Source organism: Solanum pennellii, chromosome 9 (genome assembly GCF_001406875.1).
Source record: "Solanum pennellii chromosome 9, SPENNV200".
Taxonomy (NCBI): Eukaryota; Viridiplantae; Streptophyta; class Magnoliopsida; order Solanales; family Solanaceae; genus Solanum; species Solanum pennellii.
Genome location: NC_028645.1, coordinates 1,601,811 through 1,622,776, shown reverse-complemented (window position 1 = coordinate 1,622,776; position 20,966 = coordinate 1,601,811). Strand labels below are relative to the sequence as shown.

The 20,966-nt window shown below is 32.1% G+C and overlaps 3 protein-coding genes across 7 annotated transcripts; 2 read left to right on the top strand and 1 right to left on the bottom strand.

The window, feature by feature from the left end:
• Positions 1–1,752: 1,752 nt before the first annotated feature.
• LOC107031754 (TSL-kinase interacting protein 1) lies at positions 1,753–13,206 on the top strand. Of its 5 annotated transcripts, none has more exons than XM_015233224.2 (15): positions 1,753–1,960; positions 6,971–7,026; positions 7,197–7,464; positions 7,582–7,664; positions 7,774–7,821; positions 7,938–8,047; positions 8,512–8,596; positions 8,699–8,972; positions 9,535–9,669; positions 9,768–9,919; positions 10,018–10,256; positions 10,342–10,672; positions 11,901–12,308; positions 12,383–12,514; positions 12,633–13,206. In XM_015233224.2, exons 2-15 carry the CDS (start codon positions 7,012–7,014, stop codon positions 12,849–12,851), a joined length of 2,499 nt encoding a protein of 832 aa, XP_015088710.2. In that variant the 5' UTR covers positions 1,753–1,960; positions 6,971–7,011; the 3' UTR covers positions 12,852–13,206. The 5 variants fall into 5 exon arrangements, with proteins under 5 accessions (XP_015088710.2, XP_027767597.1, XP_027767598.1 ...); XM_027911796.1 differs by having other exon boundaries at positions 11,889–12,308; XM_027911797.1 differs by lacking the exon at positions 6,971–7,026 and having other exon boundaries at positions 11,889–12,308.
• A 1,893-nt stretch (positions 13,207–15,099) lies between these two features.
• On the top strand, positions 15,100–18,054 carry LOC107029738 (UDP-glycosyltransferase 86A1-like). The gene is made up of 2 exons (XM_015231186.2): positions 15,100–16,173; positions 17,076–18,054. Exons 1-2 carry the CDS (start codon positions 15,645–15,647, stop codon positions 18,023–18,025), a joined length of 1,479 nt encoding a protein of 492 aa, XP_015086672.1. The 5' UTR covers positions 15,100–15,644; the 3' UTR covers positions 18,026–18,054.
• On the bottom strand, positions 17,175–20,918 carry LOC107029739. The gene is made up of 2 exons (XM_015231187.2): positions 20,547–20,918; positions 17,175–18,298 (listed from the first exon to the last, which is right to left on the bottom strand). Exons 1-2 carry the CDS (start codon positions 20,877–20,879, stop codon positions 18,149–18,151), a joined length of 483 nt encoding a protein of 160 aa, XP_015086673.1. The 5' UTR covers positions 20,880–20,918; the 3' UTR covers positions 17,175–18,148.
• Positions 20,919–20,966: the final 48 nt, after the last annotated feature.

The window sequence follows — 20,966 nt, the reverse complement described above, 5'->3', positions numbered from 1 at the left end:
TTTTTAATCATGATAGATTCTTTATAGAAATAAAAAGAAGAGTATACAGTTATTTGACTAGTAAAAATATTTATTTTGTGACTTTACTAAAATAAGTTTGTGTTCTTATATATGTAACAATTTAGAATGTGTTATGTTGGTAACAATAGAATTTCATTCTTCTATAATGTGTACACAGTTTATTCATGTTACACTAAATCCATTCACTATTCTTTCCAATATAAAATATTATATTTGTCTTCTCTAAATGTTTCACGAAGAATTTTAAGTTTTGTAATGTTGATTGTTTACTTGTATGAATATATTGTAGAAGGCCTGATTACTTTCACTAATAGGAAAAGGCATATCTTCGAATATGTATCGAAAAGTTAGTTACGCACTGATGAGTTATTATATACTTTTACTATAAAAAATGAATTTATTTACTACTTGGAATGTATAGTAAACTCTCACAATGAAATGTATATTCCACTTACGGCATATTGATGCCATCTCACTGTCATATCAGATATCATGTCAAATTTCAGTTATTTCTTTTCCATGACATTACCACAAAACCGCTGATATTATCATCATGTTAGTATCAAATATTTGTATTTCACCATAAAAATCTTCCTTTTTTTAGTGCAACATGACAATATGAAATAACTAAGCAAAATTTTCTTAAAACAAATCGTTGTGTTCACCATCATAAACACACACAAGTAATTTCCCAACAAATCTAAAACAAAGAAAAAATGGAAAAGAAAATAATTATGAGATTATTTATTCATATTAAATTACAAGGATATGACATATTATCACACATATATATATATTGCAAGAATATATTCCAACCTACTCAACAATTTTTCTATCACATCTCCAATATCAAAAGATTGATATCATATCATATGTTATGATACGTCAAAAATGTTTAATTTGTGTAACGATTGGACAGAGTCTTTCGCCTTAGGTGCAATAACTTCACTATTTATCTGCATTATTTGAGAAAAGCATAGAAACTATTCCTTTATACTGACTCAGCTTCTTTCTCCAATACAGGAAATCTAACAATCCTATTCTTACTAACGCTTCGTCCAGACTAGGGAAAGGTAGGCAAGTAAGAGGCGTATCTAGGGCTTCTTCGACTTCTTATTCACAGTTGAGAATTGAGATACTCCCAACCTCCACTATGATCACGTTGTTATCCGAGTATTTCCTCTGTTTCATTTTATGTGACACCCTTTTCTTTTGAATCCATCCCAAAAAAGAATGTCACTTTTCTAATTATAAACAATTTAACTTAAAAATATTCTTTTACCTTTAATAAAATATTTTCAACCACACAGTGACACAAATATTTATAGATTGTTTTAAATTACAAGTTTCAATAGGTTTTCTTTATTTTATACACCATGCCAAGTCAAATGGGTTCCACATGAAATTAGATTGAGAAAACTATTATTATTTAATAATTTTGTTTTATCCTTTATTTATTTTTTTATAGTAACTTTATCTCATATCAAATTTTGCTTAAATTATATATGAGTAACATTATGAAATGATCGAATACGATACAATCTATTCAAACATTATAATCATTAAAAATATCACGATGAAACAATAGAGTAGATTCAATCTATTCGTAACATTATAATCATCAAAATAATATAATACAATAAATTATAAAATATTTTATAAATATATTTATTTTTTGACTTAAATTTTGAATTAGTCGGACCTAATAAAAATACCGTAATCACAATTGAAGGGGAGATTTTCATGTGTAATTTTCCTCATATTGTACTTTTTGTTCCTCTCTTTTTCCTTTCCTTTTCAATTTCCTCTCTGACCAATTGAATCCATTCGTAATTCCAATCTACTTTCCTCTTTCCACCTGCTGCTTCCTGCCGGTGCCGACTTGCCGTTTGGATTTCCGACGGTGTTCTTCTCCGTCAACTTCTCCGGTTGATTCACGGTAACTATCTAACTTTCCGTACTCGGAAACCGACCTGAATTTCGCGATTTTTCTCTAATTTTTCTTGTTTTGTTTGTTCAATATTTGGATTTAAGAGGTTTAGTTTGATTATATGTTGCTGATTGCTATGGATATAGAATTATATAGTGCATTCTTCCTCAGGAAGCTTGTATGTGGTCCATAGAAATTCGAAATTGGTGATTTTAGACATTTTCTATATTCAATTTTAGTAATTGGAGCATCATATCTGGTTAGTTTTAGTACTTCAGATCTTTTTTTTGTGTTGATTTATTGTCCATTTTATGAGCTGATGTGTTAATGATAAAATTTGCTTGATTTTTGATGGATATAATCATATAACCAAGACTACAAAGTACAATGTAATGGAAGAACCAATAAATCTAGCTATTGTAAGCATAAAAAATATTAAATTAAACTGAATATGCTGCCAATCTTTTAGTTTTTGGACGAAAGTGTATTAGGGAAGTGTGTAATTAGAGAACTATAAGCATGACATATGGATGAGAATCTCGTGGAGCTTTAGTTTTTCTTAAAACCGAGCACGAGAAAGTAATAGCTATTTGATATTCCCCCTTGAATCTCATGAATTTGGCGTGGACTATAGTAATAACTCCAAAAACCTTTTGCCTTGGATTCTCTCACTACACATCCCGTTATGACGTCTAGTGGGATTGAAAACTTGTCTATTTGAGCAATGAATTAAGACGGATAAAGAATAGTAACTTTACAATCTTCTAACGTGGAAGGCTGGACGCAATTACTCCCTTTGTTCCATTGCGCGTGACTTTTTTTTTTAGTTTGTTCCATATAATGGTACTTTTTTATTTTTAGAAACAATTTAGTTTTGAACTTTCCATTTTATGCTTAATGACTTATAGCCAGAAAAGTGTCATCGCATCCTTGAGATGACAAGTTCCTAACAGAGGAATTAGTTATGATAAGCTCAAAGCGTTATTGATCACAGTGTCATCCAACACGTGTTAGGTGATCAACCTTAAAAGCTAGCTTATGAGGTGAGTATAAGGAGACAAACAACTCATCCCTCCATAGATGTCAATGTCTGACAATTGGCCCAACTGCCCAGATGGTCGGTTCTTGTGCTGGTGGGAGGAAACAAGTAGCTGGTAGAATTTTGAGGTGCACACATGCTTAATTAGACATCGCCGTCATTAAAAGTAACATAAAAATCAAGTACCTAAAGCTTCTTAAAAGATGTAATTAAATTATATTTAAGTGAAATTAGTGAAGTAAAGATCTTGCAAATTAAGTTCAAAAACCAATTTAAAATTTTGATTTTGATACAGAATTGCAGTCCAGTTTCTAATTCAATTACTATTACTAGTATTGATCGCTAAATATTTTGTCCTAAAATGTAGGAAATTCATAAATAATGTTCCCTCAACAATTAATTTATTTTCCAATTGTGTTTGTTGTTTTCTAAAAAAATTGAATCGAGGATTTGGTTTAATCTTGTGAACGAAATTGGTAAAAGAGATACAAACGGAGAAGAATAATAACCATAACCAATTAATGAGAGAACAATGGAACAATCAAGAACCCGAATAGAGACTCCCCAAAATGATGGGGAAGAGAGCGGCCACTAAACGGTTTCTTTAGAAAAGCCACCTGCCCCAAAATTATGTATTAAGATAACCCATTCTTTCCTTCTATTTTTTATCGCTAATGAGGTGTCTCACAGTCTTTTTCAAGCGTTAGAGGGTATTGAGAAGGAAGTAGAGATCCCTTTAAAAGCCATAAGCCAGCTGCATATCTTCCTTACATATTCAAAGATGGGCAGATGAGACCCTGTTGAGATTCATTCCTCAAATAATCTAGGAGCGAATAGGACTTATGGAATGACAACTAAATATCGTTTAAAAAGGTTACACTAGAAGTCATGAACATTTCTATCTGATCTTCTATATAACATCTACTTCTCTTTGAACATCTTGTTTTCCTTTCTTTCCACATTGTCACCCTCCTAGAATAGAGACACATGTGATGATGCGTATGCCTTAGCCCTCTGCGCCTTGATACCTACACTTAGGTGCTGGCTAAGTGAAGTGGAGCGTATAACCTAAATTCATCTAGCTTCAGAATTTGAGCATGCTTAAATGAGCCTTTTACAGTATTGGTTCCTGTAATCTTTTCATGAAATGTAGGGGAATGCGGTCCCTTTGCAAATCTTGGTATTGTAAATACCAGAATCTTCTTAGGTGCTTTTAATCAACAATTCTTACTTAGAAAAAAACAAATGACATATAAGCCTCAGATATGAAGTGATCCAAAACTTCTTAGGTCTCGAGGAAAGATAATTTGTCTAGTGCTCCAAGGTCAAAAAGCAGTTAGACAAAATTTGAAGGAAGTTGGAGAAGTCAATAGCTGGAAACATCAATACCATTTGATAAAAGGGATGAAGTGGTAAGATAGTTGAAAAATGAGGCATTTGTAATAAAGGATCATGCATATGAAGATTCAAAATAGAAGTCTTCTGTAGAAATGGCTATAGAGGTTTAACCACTAAGAAGATCGTTTTGTGGGAAAAGGTTGCAAATGCAAAGTTGTCATAGAAGATCACTGGTGCACTAAAATTGTTTCTCTACTTGTAGGGTGGAGCATTGGAAAGATATTTTAAATGTTTTGGGAGGAAATTAAAAGAATTATATATGTTGAAATATGGGGATGGTCTGTAGATACAAGTTTTTCGCACCATCAATAACTTGATCTCACTGTTTGTGGGAATAGTTCCTAACTCTTTCAACTTTGCTTCATGTTCTGAAGCTAAACAGTGCTAAATAACCATATTGGACATCAAATAACTGTTATGAGTGGAAATATGACAGTTTAATTCATCTATGAGGAAATTGGGAGGAGAAATGGTTGCAAGGCTTCATTCCATGAGGCGGAAAAGTAATCTTAGATGTTTCTTTTTCCGTGAAGGCATGTTCTGGCAGAACAAAAGGACCATGACATTGCTATTGCTTTGAAAGTGTTACGAGTGGGTAGAAGTCCCACATTGATTGGGGAATGAACTGTGGTCTCCTTATATGGATTTGGGCAATCCTCCCTTCATGAGCTAGCTTTTGGGGTTGAGTTAGGCCTAGGCGTCATATCTTTACAGGGTATTGGAGTTAGGTCGGCGTGGGGGGGGGGTGTTATATGGGTAAAAGTTTCACATTGGTTGGGGAATGGAATGGTGTTCTCTTACATGGACTTGGCCATCCCCTCCCTCATGAATCATGAGCTAGCTTTTGAGGTTGAATTAGGCCTAGGTGTCATGAGCTAATGAAGTATGCTTAGAGGCTTTGGCTTTCGGTTCGTAGGAGATCCTAACCATGGATCGTTACACATAGATTCGAGTCAACACAGTATGTGTTACCATGTAATCTTTTGGCTTCATCTTGGTACATATTATGGGGTTAGTGTGTGGAGATCAATTAGAGTACTCTGGTCTTTTACGAAGAACCACACCGATTTTAAAGTAGGAAATGGTTACAAAGCATTTCTTTGGGAGGATAAGTGGCTGAGATCAGATAGTTTAAAAGGGTTTGTTCGCTGAATTGGCTGGTATGGCAGTACAATCGTAAGTGAGAGTGGCTGACATCTGGACACAACAAGGATGGGACATTCAATTCAGGAGGAACTTCATTGACTGGGAAATTGATTTTGTCATTGAGTTTTTCGGAATGTTGGAGTAGTTTAAAGGTACTAGTGAAGAAGCAGATAGATTGTGATGGAAATTAGATAGCAAGGGCATATTCAAGGTGACTTTGCTTACAAGTTTTTGAACCAAGGAAACCAACAGACACCATGGAAGCATATATGGAAGACCAAAATCCCCTTCAAAGTTGTCTGTTTTACTTGGTTATTGGCAAGAGAGGTTGTTTTGACACAAGAGAAACTCAGGAAGAGGAAATTCTAATTATGTTCCAGATGTTACCTCTGAGGTGAAGATGTTGAGATAGTTCGTCATCTATTTCTAAAATGCAGGATAACTACACAACTATGGAGGATTTCTCGTAGCCTTAGGGGCACTAGGTGGGTCGTGCCTAACAAAATAACTCACTTGTTATATTGTTGGGAGGAAGCAAGAGTAGGAGCTGCAAACAGAGACAGATGGAGAATTGTCCCTGCTTGCATCTAGTGGACAATATGGAAGGAAAGGAATTCAAGATGTTTTGAGAGAGAAAATTGTGATCTACAAATGGTCAAACTAAATTGCATTAGACTTTTTTGTTTCTGGTGCAAGCAAACATACTTAGAGGATACTGACTCAATTATAGACATCCTAGGATCTTGTTAGGATTGTGAGTCAGTTTTTCAGTTTTCAAATTTTGTTGTAAATATGGTTTCAGTGCAACACATGTATTGAGTCGTCAATATATACAAATGTTACCTTCTTCTCAAAAAAATAAAAATGAAAACGGCACCTCTGTTAGTTTCTATAAATAATTTGTGACTTAACTTGGCATAACAATGATATAAATAATTTGTTACTTTGTTGCTACCTTTCCTTCTAGTCCTTTATGCAGTCGAGCTTTTATTCTCATAATGAACTAGTTTTCTAAATAAAAGCAATTTTAGTTTTACTTGCTCTTCTCTAGAGATCTTTTTCTGTGCTCATGTCTGCATGCACACATGCACATATAGATATTTTGTAAGGACACATATGCACATACTGACATACATATGTATAAAGATTAGGTTATGAACCAATATGATTTAAACTTTGTTGCAAATTGTCCCAGTATGCATTGTAGATTTGTGAATGTTTCTTGAATATTTTAAGGAACACTTCTGATAGGTTGTTGAAGTATTCAATATGTATGATGGAGGACAATTAAAAGAAAAACTTGTGGGTATTTGTCATTTGGTACTCTTTTTTCATGCATGATAAACTTTTGTAGATCTCTATTATATTGTATTTCCAAATTATTTTTAGTTGCTTCAGTTTTTTTGTAAGTTTCTATAGTATTGTATCCCATGCAGGTTCTTTAATAATGGTGGTGCTTGTGAGCATGTGCTAATGCATGGATCTTTACAGAGTAGTATTTTGATATATAAGAGTCGATGTCATTTCCTTTTCTGCAAGTCTGACTATACGTGACAATCAATCTTAAATTTCTCTGTTTGAATATTCTGTAGTTTTTTATTTGCTTTTCTAGGTACTTTTTTATCTGTTGGAGGTTTGAGAAGTACCTTCTGGTGTTTGCAGTTGAAAATAGAATGCAAAGCTAATACTTCGGATGACTTCAACATGCAAATGGTACAACAGGTCTCCTTAGAGCGTGACACATGCCTCCATCCCGAGACTTTTATGGGCAAGGATGGGCTTTCTGGTGTAACACAACATCCTGCAGTGGCACTGTCAGTAATACCCTCAAATGATCATCTTGCTTCACAGCAGTCTGTGCTGACACATGATCATGCGGTGACACAGCTGGTACCATCCTCCCAAGACCAGGTTATGCTTCAGCTGCCAGGTACGTCATAGAAATAGAAATAAATGCTATATCTTGGCTGTTTTACACTTAATCGTTCTCTAGTTGTGGAAGGTTAACTTGTCATTTTTTCTGCTGGGATATTAATTACTAATGCAGCCAAAAGACAGCCACGTCAATGGGCTGCATGGACACGTCAGGAGGAAGAAAGTTTTTTCTCTGCACTGCGACAAGTTGGGAAGGTAATTCACTATTTTGGTGTTTTATACAGGCATAAAGCTGGCTTCCTCTTTTGTTTTATTTTTCTTGTGGGATCAATACTTACTGTGGTTGCGGCACTTTCTTTTTCAGAATTTTGAGAAAATTACTAGTCGCGTGCAGAGCAAAAACAAGGATCAGGTGATATATGGCAAGATGTATTTATTTATTTACTTATCCACATATCTTTTCTTCTACGCTTTTTGCTTCACTTATCCTTTTTTTTTTTTAACATATCTATTCCTTTGATTTGGCAGGTCAGACATTATTATTATCGTCTAGTGAGGCGTATGAACAAGTTGTTGGGTCCAGAACTTTGTCTTGATGCCAAAAATTCCAAGGATACTAATGCTGCAATGTTGCGATGGTATGTGGTAGCCGTTACCTAGTCATTGATCTCTCTCACGGTTGTTTCAAACTGATGAAACTATTGGCTTGAAATTTTTTGTGCTATTTCATTAGCAGCACGATCCTCTTTTGGTCCATTTTTTATGACATAGAAGCAGGGTTTGCATTAAATGTAAGGATGGTGTTGTGTGTGAAGAAATGAAGTTATGAGATCAGTGCTGTCCTTTTTTAAGCTTTTAAAATGTAGTGTTTTTTCTGTGACAATTATGCATTAGACGCATGCTATACTTGTACGTCTTTCCTAAGGTGAAGTAAACCAGCAATATATCCTATTTGCTGGTTTGGAGGAGTAAACCACGAACTTTGTCCTATTCACAACAAAATCTATTTTGTAAACTTGGAGCAAAATGTAGCTTACTTGTGACACTTGTTCATGTTAGTAGCTCCTTCTAATGATATAGCTAAATTTGACTTTGTCTGTAGGTGGTCTTTACTGGAAAAATATAGCTGTAAAGCTTCGAAGCTTCATTTGAAACCACGGAGGTTTAAAATATTTATTGAAACTTTGGTCAGTCAAAAGCTCAACTTTTCGTCCTTTATAACACTCCATGTTTCAGCATGATTTCTTATATTTTTAGCTGGGACTGAAGTACATTATATTGTCATAAAGGAGAGTCAGCTGTTGAAAGACCGGAAAAAGAATGTAAGAAGGCGTCCTTCTCAAGGAGAAAGTAGTGCTACAGCTGCTGGATCTCCTTCAAGTCATGGCAGAGTGTCAACTAATGATAGTCGGACAGTTAAAGTGGTTCTTCTTGACAACCAGGATGTACAGAAATTTGGATCTGGAAAAGGCTCTTCTATAAAACGCCATGTCATGGGTGTCAATAGAAGCAATGCAAAAGTAGACTCTTCTGTGAAAAATGCTAGACATCGCCGAAGGACAGGTTTGTTGTTTATAAAGTTCATGAATGAATTACATTTGTTGCTTCTTTGGCTTTTATGCTTTCCCTGCATCCTTTTACAAAGCATATGTTAGAGATATACATTGCTTCATATTGGATATGTTTGGGTATAAGTGGATTTTAAAGGTCTTAGGCTACTACTCTCACTCCATATGTTTTGAGGTGGTTACTCAGATTCTCTTACATGTAGGAAGAATTATTTATGGTATGGACTATTATATAACAATGAGTATAGATGTTTTACTTTTACATTGGAGTATTTGTTTTGTTCTCCTTACACTACTTCTAGATGGCTATATGGCATCATAAAAATATTTGACCTACATGTCATTGCAGTGGCAAGCCAACCCATTGTCTTCCTCCCACCCTCCATACCTTAATAGAGATGTTTAGAGGAGTGTTATTAGTGATATTTCTATGACTGATATAGTCTGCCTTACTGTTTTGGCTCTTTTTCTGTTAGTTGTTCTTTTGCTATTCATTTTCTTAAATAACAAAGCTATCTCTGAGCTCAATCCTCTGTTGTATTGTCTCTGGGTTGCAGGTTCTGCATCAACAGCTGCATACAAAAGGTGGGAGAAGGCTGCAATTGCTGGAGTTTCATTGGTAGCTGATGCAGCAGAGCATTTGGAACGAGCAACTATTGATAAAGATGTCGGACTGGTCCAGAATTCGCAGGGTGGGTAGTTAATTGAAGCTTTCTTGTTCCCATTAAGGGTTGTTGATTCCGTCAAATGCATCTAACTTGCAGCTATCCTTTATATGAATAACTTGCAGGTATAAATGGTTTTGAACATGTTGGCAAAAATGTGCATTTTTTGCCGACTTTATCCCAAAATCTGTTAAATGAGACTAATTTACAGAGTTGTATGAAACTCAAGCTCCAGCTGTTTCCTGTTGATGAAGGAACTAGAAGAGCCCTGGAAATGGTACGTTAAGTAAATCTCTTTGCTGTTCTGTCATTAACTGGTTATAACATCTGATGTAAAACTTATTTGCCATCACTTCTCTTTCCATTCTGTGTCAGGATAATCATAACCCTTACTTGGAGCTCACTCTAAGTAATCGAAAAAAGATGTCATCCGTTTTGGAGCATCTCAATCGTAAATGGGGAAGTTCGAGCATAGCAACTGGAGAACTGGTGCTTTTTCCTTATCATGTACAGATGGAAAACCTGGTGCAATCCCTGAGATGGACCAAAGATACTACACAAAGTGCGGCTGATGTGCATAATCTGATCGGAAGCCCTCCAGTTTTCCGTCTCAGGTCCATGTTTTACGTTTTCTTTTTTATCTTTCAGAATATTATTTCTAAAATAGTCGTGGGACTGATTTATTTATCCTTCTTTTAGATATGGTTGGTTTCCAAATGCTGAGCTTGGAACACCTCTTGAACTATTGTCATCTGCCATTCCGTTTATGCAAAATATTAACCCTAACATCACAAATGAAAATAATGCGGAAATACTAGCATCATCCCCTGGTAAACTTGTACGATTTTCTAAAGAACCACTAGCTTCTAACCCAAGAATGACTGTGACATCCTCCTCAATCAAGCTGTCTGGTGAGTCAAACTTGCAAGCAAGCATGGGTCTAAATACCTACACTTATGATCATGATGGAACTCTGCCGTTGAATAGAAGGGAGAACGGGGATGCAACCACAGCAGAACAAGCTGAGATGGTATTTTTTTTCTTTAGTTCCATTCTCATTCTGGCTTCATTTGCTTTATAGAAACTCAGAGAACTGGCAATTCAGTTGCATTACTTTTGGCTCTTTTACTTTCAGCTTATCCTTATGTTTGCTTTTATTGTCTGCATTTTTGAGTGATGAATAAAGTCATAGCACTCCTTTCAACGTTACCAATTTTTTTTAAGAAGGGTCATAACACACCTTTCTGAAACTTACTGAGTTGTCCTTTTACATGATGAACTTCAGCCAACTTGATTGTCAGCTTTATAGGTGAGATATGTTGAAGACCACCTCATCTTGATGATGCAATAGCTTATTAAGGAAACAATTTTAGGTACAAATTTTTAAAGAGATGGTTGGCGATTTTGTCTAAGGTAGGAATCAAAGTAAAATCTGCTGGAAAATCGTGTGGAAGAGGATAAGGACTTCCATAGGAAGAAACCACCTATTTGAGGTTGCATCCCAGGAGAGGTCACTTATAAAGGAGGGCACTGATCATGAAGATATGTTGATATGATCAGGGAGCAAATTATTGACAAAATTGGTCCAAGTAGAAAACAAGCCTACTTTAAGCTCACTGCTCTAGAGGGAGTGATTGAGGGGATCTAGGGAACCAAGTGTTATTCCCAATTTAGACTGGACTGATCCTCTGCTGCTGTCTTGAGAAGTTTGTCCCGTGAAAAATATTTGAGTTAATTTTTACAGTCTAATTTATTCGAAAGATTGCCCAAAGGCTAAAAGCCTGAGTAGTTGATCCGATATCTCTAAAATGATCAGTAAAATCCCTACTGTAAAATTACCCATTGCAGAAGGAGCACTATTAGATAATAAGAAATTATCCCCTTCAGATCAGCTATTAAAGAACTGAGTACTCAGTACCCGATTTAGTGAAACTCAAGGGATATTGTAATACATTCTTCACTTAGCTCTTTTGTGTCTGATCGGTAAATAAAGCTATCAGTTTCCAATTCATGCCAATACAATGATTGTGTAAAACATGTTTTTACTTGTTGGGGAGAAACTGAAGTCCTATCTTCAAATGTTCAAGTTGAAGCAAATGGATTTTGAGGTTCTCCCTGTTTGATTCTTTTTTCTTTTGGGGTTTGTGTTGAAGGGATGTTTTGGAAGGATGTTGGATTGCATATCAATGAATTAGCTGCGAGTTGCTCATTATTCTATTCCTGAATTTTTACTTGATTCCTATTAGCATGATATGCAGGGAAACAAGGCCAGTGCTTTGTCGGCAGGGGATTGGGAAGATAGCCTTACCAACATAAGTGTCGGAGATCTTCTCTTTGATGCACCTGATGATGAGGAGACAGACTGTATTGACTCAGCTTTGTGCGGAAGCTCTCATTTTCTCTCACAGATGCCATTAAGCTGTGACTCGTTTGATGCAGCGATTGCTGCTCATATATATAAACATCAAAGCAAAGCTGATTCTCAGATGGCTCTTCCACCTCAAGCATCTTCCATTTGGAATGCTGAAGATACATGTGATGCTTTTGCATTTAAGAAAAATGTTGCTTTCAGTGACAAATCGCAGTGTTCATCCAGCAATGTTGGTGCAGAGAATTCCCAGCGGATTGCTCAGTCATCTTCCCTGGTATTGGATGCAGTAATCAAGGTAGAATCTCATGAAGAATCACTTTGTGCTAGTTCGATATGGAGCATATTCATCATTTTTTATTTCTTTTGCAGGATTTGCCTGGGAACATGGAGTCCTTTAACGGTGAACCTGCTCTTGATGACGCAGTGGATGAGTGTCAATCGGATGCACAGGCGTTGGATGGTTCTTCAAAGGATCTTAATGGGCTCTCTGGCATATATTGGGTAAATCTTTCCTGTCTTTCTGCTATTAGTGATGCTTGCATCATTTATATATACAGCCATATAGTATGTCAGCTTCAAGGGCATGCGTTTACCGAGTTCATCTCTTTCAACTCTGCAGACAGACTCTTTAGGACCGCTAGAACTGGACGCCCCTTCATGTAGATATCATAGTGAAGACATAACTCTGAGTGACAGTCTTGGTGGTTTTAACCGCCTCATAGTTAACAGTCTAGATGCATTCCAAAATTGCTCGTTCTTTGGGTTGGACAAAACAGAGCCTGGATCTACTGTTGAACCTGTAAAGACTTCAGATTTAAAGATCGGTGCTGAAGTCTAAGCTTCTCGACTAAAAAACTTAGTTCGGCTAACTTTATAGGTATGTCTCAACAATCTCAAGTCCAAAATTTCGTGCATGTGTGCAACGCGCAAGTATGCATAGCACTTGAAAAGAGAAAAAAAGGTTGAAATGGGACAAAGGTTCCCTCTCTAATGTACAAAATATAACTCTTGAGAGTACTTCAGGTGTCTCTGAATGTGTACATTGTGTAGAATTTTATGTGCAGCACGTAAAAATGCCAAATTATTTTTGTTTTTTTTTAAAACTCATAAATGTTGCAAAATTCTCAACTTTGGCATAACAAGGTTTGATATTGATATTATATAATCGACAACCAACACAATGTGAAAGTTTATAAATGGATACTTCAATTTTGACTGTTCTTTTCGTAGAGGTCTATACTCCATATAATGTTTATAAACCCCATACATTACCGTCAAAGGATATGATGCAATGGTTCCTTGTGCAAAGGTTTTGCTTTCGAATCTCAGATACAATTTTTTTTAGTAGGGTATGCTTTTCTCTAGTGGGTTCTATGCGACATGAATTTAGATTAGTTGGGTTTAATGAGGATATTTACCTTCCATAGATGCAGAGTCGGAATTTAGAGAAAAAGTCTCAAATCTATTTAGTTTAAATTTTTAGATTTTGAGAAAAAAATAATATACACGAAAAAAAGATTAAGTGATATTCATTCTATTTTAGTTTGCGTAATCATTTTTCCTTTTTAGTCAGTTTCAAAAGTCTTTTCTTTTTATTACATATATCATATGTCTTTCAATTTCCCAATTTTAAAACAATGTGGTTTGGAATATCACTTTAGCAATATAGGATTATTTAATATAAACTTATAAAAGTTGTTTAACAATATAGTGTTGTTAAAAAAATTACAAATATTGCAAGGGTAAGGCAAATTTGATTCTTAATTTTAAAAATAGTCTATTTAAGTGCAATATTTAGCAAGATATGGTTAAAATTCGTTTAGAACAGTTACAAGAGGAAGAATATAATTTGAATAACACTTTTTCACGTTAAGGTCGAGATCGTTTCATAAAGACATCAACATTTTTTTCGTATTGAACAAGTTATAACTTTTTTATGATGAGACAAAATATGACGCGTTCACGATCTTTCATTAACTAAATTTAATTTTTTTTAGGTAATTAAATTTCATGAAAAAATACATATTTTTTTTTACTAATGGGATAATATTTTACCCCTTGACAAATTTGATGTTGAGATAATATTCAACTGCCTAAAGTTTATTTTTTCTCTGAAATAATAAAAGACAATAATTAGCCGGCAGGTGTCAATTTATTATGGAAAAATTACATAAATTAATACATTTTAAAAAATAATTACTGATTTTAGCGATACTTTTTGTTTATTACCATTTATAGCAATGTTTTGTTAAATCTGTAATATGTATTAAAAGTGAATTATGTATGCAATATATATGAATTATAATTGTTTTTTTGAAATATATCATGTTTGTTTGGAAAAAATTGTCACATTGTATTATAAGTGTATTAAAATGTGTGATAAATGTATTATTCATCAATAAAATTTGTATTATATGTGAATAATAAATTATTTTTTGTAATATGTATTAAACTTGTATTATAAATGAATTAAAAGTGATCAAGTGAAATAAAAATATTATTGCTATAAATGGTAAATATTTTTTTAATATAGTATATTTATGTAAGTTTCCCATTTATTATCTACCAGAAAGTTACATTTTATTTTTTTTATTATATACTTTTAGCAATCCCTCAGACTCAATCAACTAGAATTAGGTGTGCATCTATTCAAAATTTAAATTTGATTGAGTTCGACCTTAACAATTTGTAATATTAAATATATTATATTTCAAAAATTATATATTTTAAAACATAATGCTTATTAAATTTTATTAATTTTTTATTTAAACATTTCATATTTAAAATTAATTGATTCAATTAAAAATTGCTTCTCATCAGAAATTTTGATTTTTTTATATGGAGGATACACTAGATGGGGTCGATATCTCAAAAGATTAGAGCATGTGACTACAAATCAATAGTGTCCAAAATGAAATTAGGTTTTCTTCTAGAGTAGGAATTTATGATTGGGATCAAATTCAAGGCTCGAACTATAGACCGTTGGTTAAGAGTTATTATAACAAGAATAGCTTTTAATGATAATAAATGTCTACATTAACAAAAAATATTAAAATCTTTATTGCCATTTGATTTACTGTCACTATAGGCTTTAGATACATTTATAAAACATGTTAATTATCACTGCTAAAGATTATTTTTTAAGCAGTGAGTATAGTCTTTATAGAAATCTCATTCATCTCATCACATTTTTTTAGAAATAAATCTTAGTGTTCTTTAGAATATATTGAGTTCAATTGAATGCATAGCAGATAAAGTATATTCTTTTGCACCCTTATTATTTGTAATGAAAGAGAGATTATGAGCCCGTTTTGAGTTGAATTAAAAGTCAGTCAAACCTACTTTTGAGTCAGTCTTGGACTTTTGAAAGTGATTGACAAATATAAAAAGCAACTTAAACTAAGTAGAAAATGACTTAAAATAAGTAACGAAGTGTTTGACCAGGTAAAAAATAACTTAAAATATGTCAGATACCAAGAGTAGATCTCCTCCTACTTTTTATTTTTCGACTTAAAAATCATTTCAGTTTGATCTTTTATTTTGACTTAAAAATAACTTTTTTTAAGTCAATTCAAACGGGATCTATATATAAGAGTAGCATTATCTGAAGAAGAATAAAAAAAAAACAAGAATGGCAAAAAGCAACCAAAAACCTCATGCAATAGTAATTCCATGCCCATTTCAAGGCCACATAAACCCTAGTATTCACCTTTCACTAAAACTTGCAACAAAAGGCTTTACCATAACATTTATCAACACAAAGTATAGCCATGCCCAAATAACCAAATCACAAAAATTAGACCAAACTCATAACATATTTGCAAAATTTCAAGAACTTGGCCTTGACATACATTATCAAACAGTTTGTGATGGTTTTCCCTTAGAATTCGATCGATTTTCGGGGTCGAATACCGAGAAGTTTTGGGAAGGATTCTTACTAAATTACCCTTTTCATGTTGATGAAATTGTTGGGAAGTTAGTAGAATTGGATAGTCCAAGGCCAACTTGTTTGATTGTTGACACTTTCTATGGTTGGGGGACAACAATTGCTAATAAGTATGGACTTGTTGGTGTTTCATTTTTCACTCAACCTGCCTTGGTGTTTACTATAGACTATCATCTTGACCTTTTGCTCAAGAATGGTCATTTTGGCTCAATTGGTAAAGTTTCATTCTACCACTTTGTCTCTCTATTGTTCAGACTCGTAAAAAATGTTATCTTATTTGTGTCTGATATGATCCTCTATACTAGATTGGCTTTGAAAGATCTGATACACACCCTTCGATATTTTTCGAGAGTACGAAGAGTGACATATATCACATGTTCATGCAAAATTATTTACTTGTATGATCAACTAACTTATAAGATATTAGTAATTTCACTTCTTTTTTTTTTCTAACAATAACACCATTTATGTACCGGAAATTTTTTGTTGGATTATTGTGTAGTGTAAAAATTTCTTACAATAAATTTGATTAAGTAAAACCAAAAATTTGAACAATCCACCTTTGCTATAACACGTTAGAATACACTGATCGTGTAAAAATACTTTACACTACGCAGAGGTATGAGTAAGATTAAGATATATGAACTTTCTACGTCCTTGACTAAAGATCTAGTGTAAAAACACTTAAAAGGGACATTGGTTTCCCCTTTATTAGGGTCTACGTGGATCGAATCTCAATTAGTTGAGAAGTGCTAAATGACCAGAAAATTTGGCCAGAAAATTTTAAAAACTATAATATCTTTTTTTATTTTAAAAAAAAATCGATCTTTTTTTTTCATTTTTTTAGTAAAATGTATTAAAGATAAAAGGGTAAAAATGTTTTTAAAAAGTAAAATTACATTAAAAACATTTTGACCAAATTTTCTGGCCAAAAAGATTTTTCCATTCCGAATACCCCTATAATTATTATATATGAAAAAAAAAAACTCACATTAGTTATGTTTCATTAAATTCATTGTGATCTTGATTACTAGGCTAACTTTTGCTTTTTTTTTTTTTTAATGATGTTGATTACTAGGCTAACTTTTGCTACTTTTTTTTTAATTTTTATTTTAGATAATAGAAAGGATACCATATATTATATACCAGGAATTTCAGCAATTGATCCAAGTGATTTACCTTCATATTTACAAACAAAAGAGACATCAACTATTCTTCATCAAATTATCTACAAAGGTTTTGAAGAAGCCAAGAAATCAGACATTATAATTTGTAACACAATACAAGAACTTGAATCCAAAGTAATTTCAATATTCCAAGAAAAAACAAAAAAACCCTTTTTTGCTATTGGTCCAATTTTTCATGATCATCAAGTCAACTCATCAAAAAATGTCAAATTTTCCAATAGTTTTTTGCCAGAGTCAAATTGTTTGGAATGGCTAAACACTAAACCTAAATCCTCAGTATTATATTTTTCACTTGGTAGCTTGTGTAGTCCAAGCAAAGAAGATGTTATGGAATTTGCTCAAGGAATATTGCTTAGCAAAGTGGAATATTTTATTTGGGTACTTAGACCTAATTTGGCGGTTACGGGCGAAACGGATAATTATTTACCAGCTGAATTTCGAGAAAACGTAGATCGAGGGTTGATCGTACCGTGGTGCGATCAACGAACAATACTGTCGCATCCGGCGATCGAAGGGTTTTTGACGCACTGTGGATGGAACTCAATTCTGGAGAGCTTATGGGCAAGTGTACCAATGATATGTCATCCTATAAGTGTTGATCAACAAACTAATAGAAAGTTGGTGGTTGATGATTGGAAAGTTGGGATTAATCTTTGTGATAATTATGATATTAATAATAAATTAATTATTACAAAGGAGGAAATAGCAAAAAAGATTAATTTTCTTATGAGTGAAGAAAATTCAAAAGATTTGAGGAAGGTTATAAAGGAAGTGAAGAAAACTATGGAAATTGCATTATTAGCCAATGGAAGTTCAGAGAAAAACTTTGATTTGTTTGTTGAGGATGTAATGGCTAAAACAAAAATGGCTATTTTTTAAAACTTAATCTTAGAATGTTTAGTTAATAAATATCGATAATAATGATATATTAGCTCGATTTTATTGACATTTTTGATGACGAATCGTCTTTCGAACTCCTTCCACTTTTCTTAGATACATAATTTAATGTCTTGAAAATATGGAAGAGCAAAATTGAGATGACATCTTTGCCATATGAATTAAAAAGCTTTGACAACCATTAATTTCACCATTGGAGGTGCTGTTTGTCTCCTCTTGAAATTTGACATTTTTCTTGGTTTCACATGAAGATTTCTGCATTTCCAACATTAAATAAATATTTTCTTAAAAAAAATAAAATAAACATGTGGTACTTTCTTTATTTCAAAATAAATATTATTTTAACGACAGATATTTATTCATCGAAATGTATATCGCTTTAAAAATTCGTGACAGAAAAATTGTTTACAATATTAAGAGAATATTTTCATTAATATTGCTTAATTTACGATATAAAATAAATAGAAATAATTTAGTAATTAATTATTACAACTTTTCTTAATGAGCTAAAGTAATATTCCCCAAGAGAGTTGTTGGAATTTTTTTTTTCATTTTTATCCTTTATTTACATCTTTTTTGCGATAATTTCAAGAGATTTAATTGCTTGTATTTATTTACTTTTTCGGTTCAGTAATAGTTATCTACTATATTATTTTGGAATATTCAACAATATTTGTACATTTTATGAAATCAATAAGTAATTTTACACTTAGTTCCTAATTTTCCCTCATCATTAATTATAATCATTTATTTACATTATTCAAGATATTATATTTTATTTATAATTTTTTTAAAAATACACAAAATCAATAATAAACAAATATTATTAAACAAATAGAATACTTTACCTATAGTTTTAGAATATCGATGTTTTATCTATAGTTTCAAAATATCTAAATACGCGAAAATATAAAGTGGTATATATTTTTTTAATAAAAATACATCTAAAAAGGGCTAATAGTTTGATTTAGTCAAAGTACATTTGGTCAAATTTCCAAATTCCAAAGATGAGAAATTCGAAAACTAAGCAACTCCTAAATTAAATATTATTTCCAAATTTCTCAATTAAAAATTGCGAAGTTCAATATTGTTTTGATTCTTTAAAAAATATCATTGTATTAGTGTTAAATTTTTAAAAAATATATTAAATTTTAAGTAATTATACATTCTTATGTTAATTTTAAAAAGACAAATAACATAAATCATGAATTGTAATTAAAAAGAATCGATATTCATTAAATTATTTATCATCTACTTAGAGATTTTGTTCCTTGGGTATGGAAAAAAAATTCTTATTATTTCAATCAACTATAAATCTCATATACATAAGGCTTAATGTCAAAATCAAGATAATTTGCACTTTTAATAATTTTAAAAAATATATTGGAAATTAATATGTGAAGACAAAATAAGGAAAAGAAATAAAAAGCAACTAATTAATTAATTGGATAAGATAAGATAAGTAGGTCACATGCTGCAATCTATTCAACTGTCAATTTATCTTTTGAATTTTATCAATTAATTTCTGAAAATTGAAAAATTAAATTTTCAACAAATTTGGTAAAATGACAATTAACTAAAAGTAAAAGGAATTCAAGATTTTACAAATTAAAAAAAAAAGGTAATATTATTTTTAGTATCTCAATTATTCATAAAATATATTTTCAGTAATTGTGATGTATGATTAAGAATATTTAACATTCTATTATTTAAAATGTATTGATTTTGATTTCTTATTGATGCAATATCTACCCAATTTATCAAAATTATCAACTATTCTACTATTTAGTTTTTCATATATATTATTACTCCATGTTTTATGGTAAAATAATTAAATAGTGCAAATATAACATATTTTTTTATATAAAATAACTAAAAACACGTGTTTCAATTAATAGCACACCAAATATATTTTCTCAAATATCACAAAAACTACAATAAAAAATCATGAATAATTAAGAGAACCAAAGATGCAATTTTTTTTAAAAGAAAATGGTTAATAACATTTTTGGTCCCTCATTTACTAATAAATTTTAGTTTTGAATATTATCATATCTTATTAAATATATTCAATTTTAATTACTTAAAATATGTTTTTCATCACTTTCCTCATAAATATTCACAAAATTTAGCATAATTATCAACTATTTCACTATTTAATTAAGACAATACAATTCAATATAACAATAACAATATCAATAAATTTGGTATAATATTTCGAAATAAGATATGAAAAAGATAGAATCTATGCTGAGTTTATATCACTAATCAGCGACAGAAAAGCTGTTTTGAACAGATTCTCGACTCAAAATAAAAGGCAATAACGTAAATGAAAACGATCGTGATAAAATACCACATATAAGACAAATCATCCTAACAATGACTTTAACAAGATAACTCAGTTATAAGGATCAAAATAAAATAATTTCATAATTGAAGGACTAAAAATGCAATTATCTCAAAAAATGAGCTCGAACGAAAAGAAAGTCAGAAGTAAACGTACCGACTGATGATGAAGACGATGATGATGATGATGAGGTGGTTCAGCAAGAAGAGATACGGTAATAATAGAGCCATCTCTCAAATTATAAAAAGATAATAAATAATCACTATTCATTTTAATTGAATTATAATAAAGTGATATATAATTATCATTATCTCCCCATGCTTTTTTAATCAATTTCTCCAAATCTTTCACTTTATCTGATTCTTTAACCTCTGTATACATCTCCGACGTCGGAGATTTCACATTTATCCTCAATTTTCCTTCTCCGGTCACCGGAATTTTCACCCGGAGAGATGGATTTGATGATGATGATGAAGAAGAAGAAAACATTTTTTTTTATAAAAAAATAAAATTTTGTTACTACCTAACTTAACCCTCTTTTTTTTTGGTCTTATAAGTTAGGTTACTTTATTAATT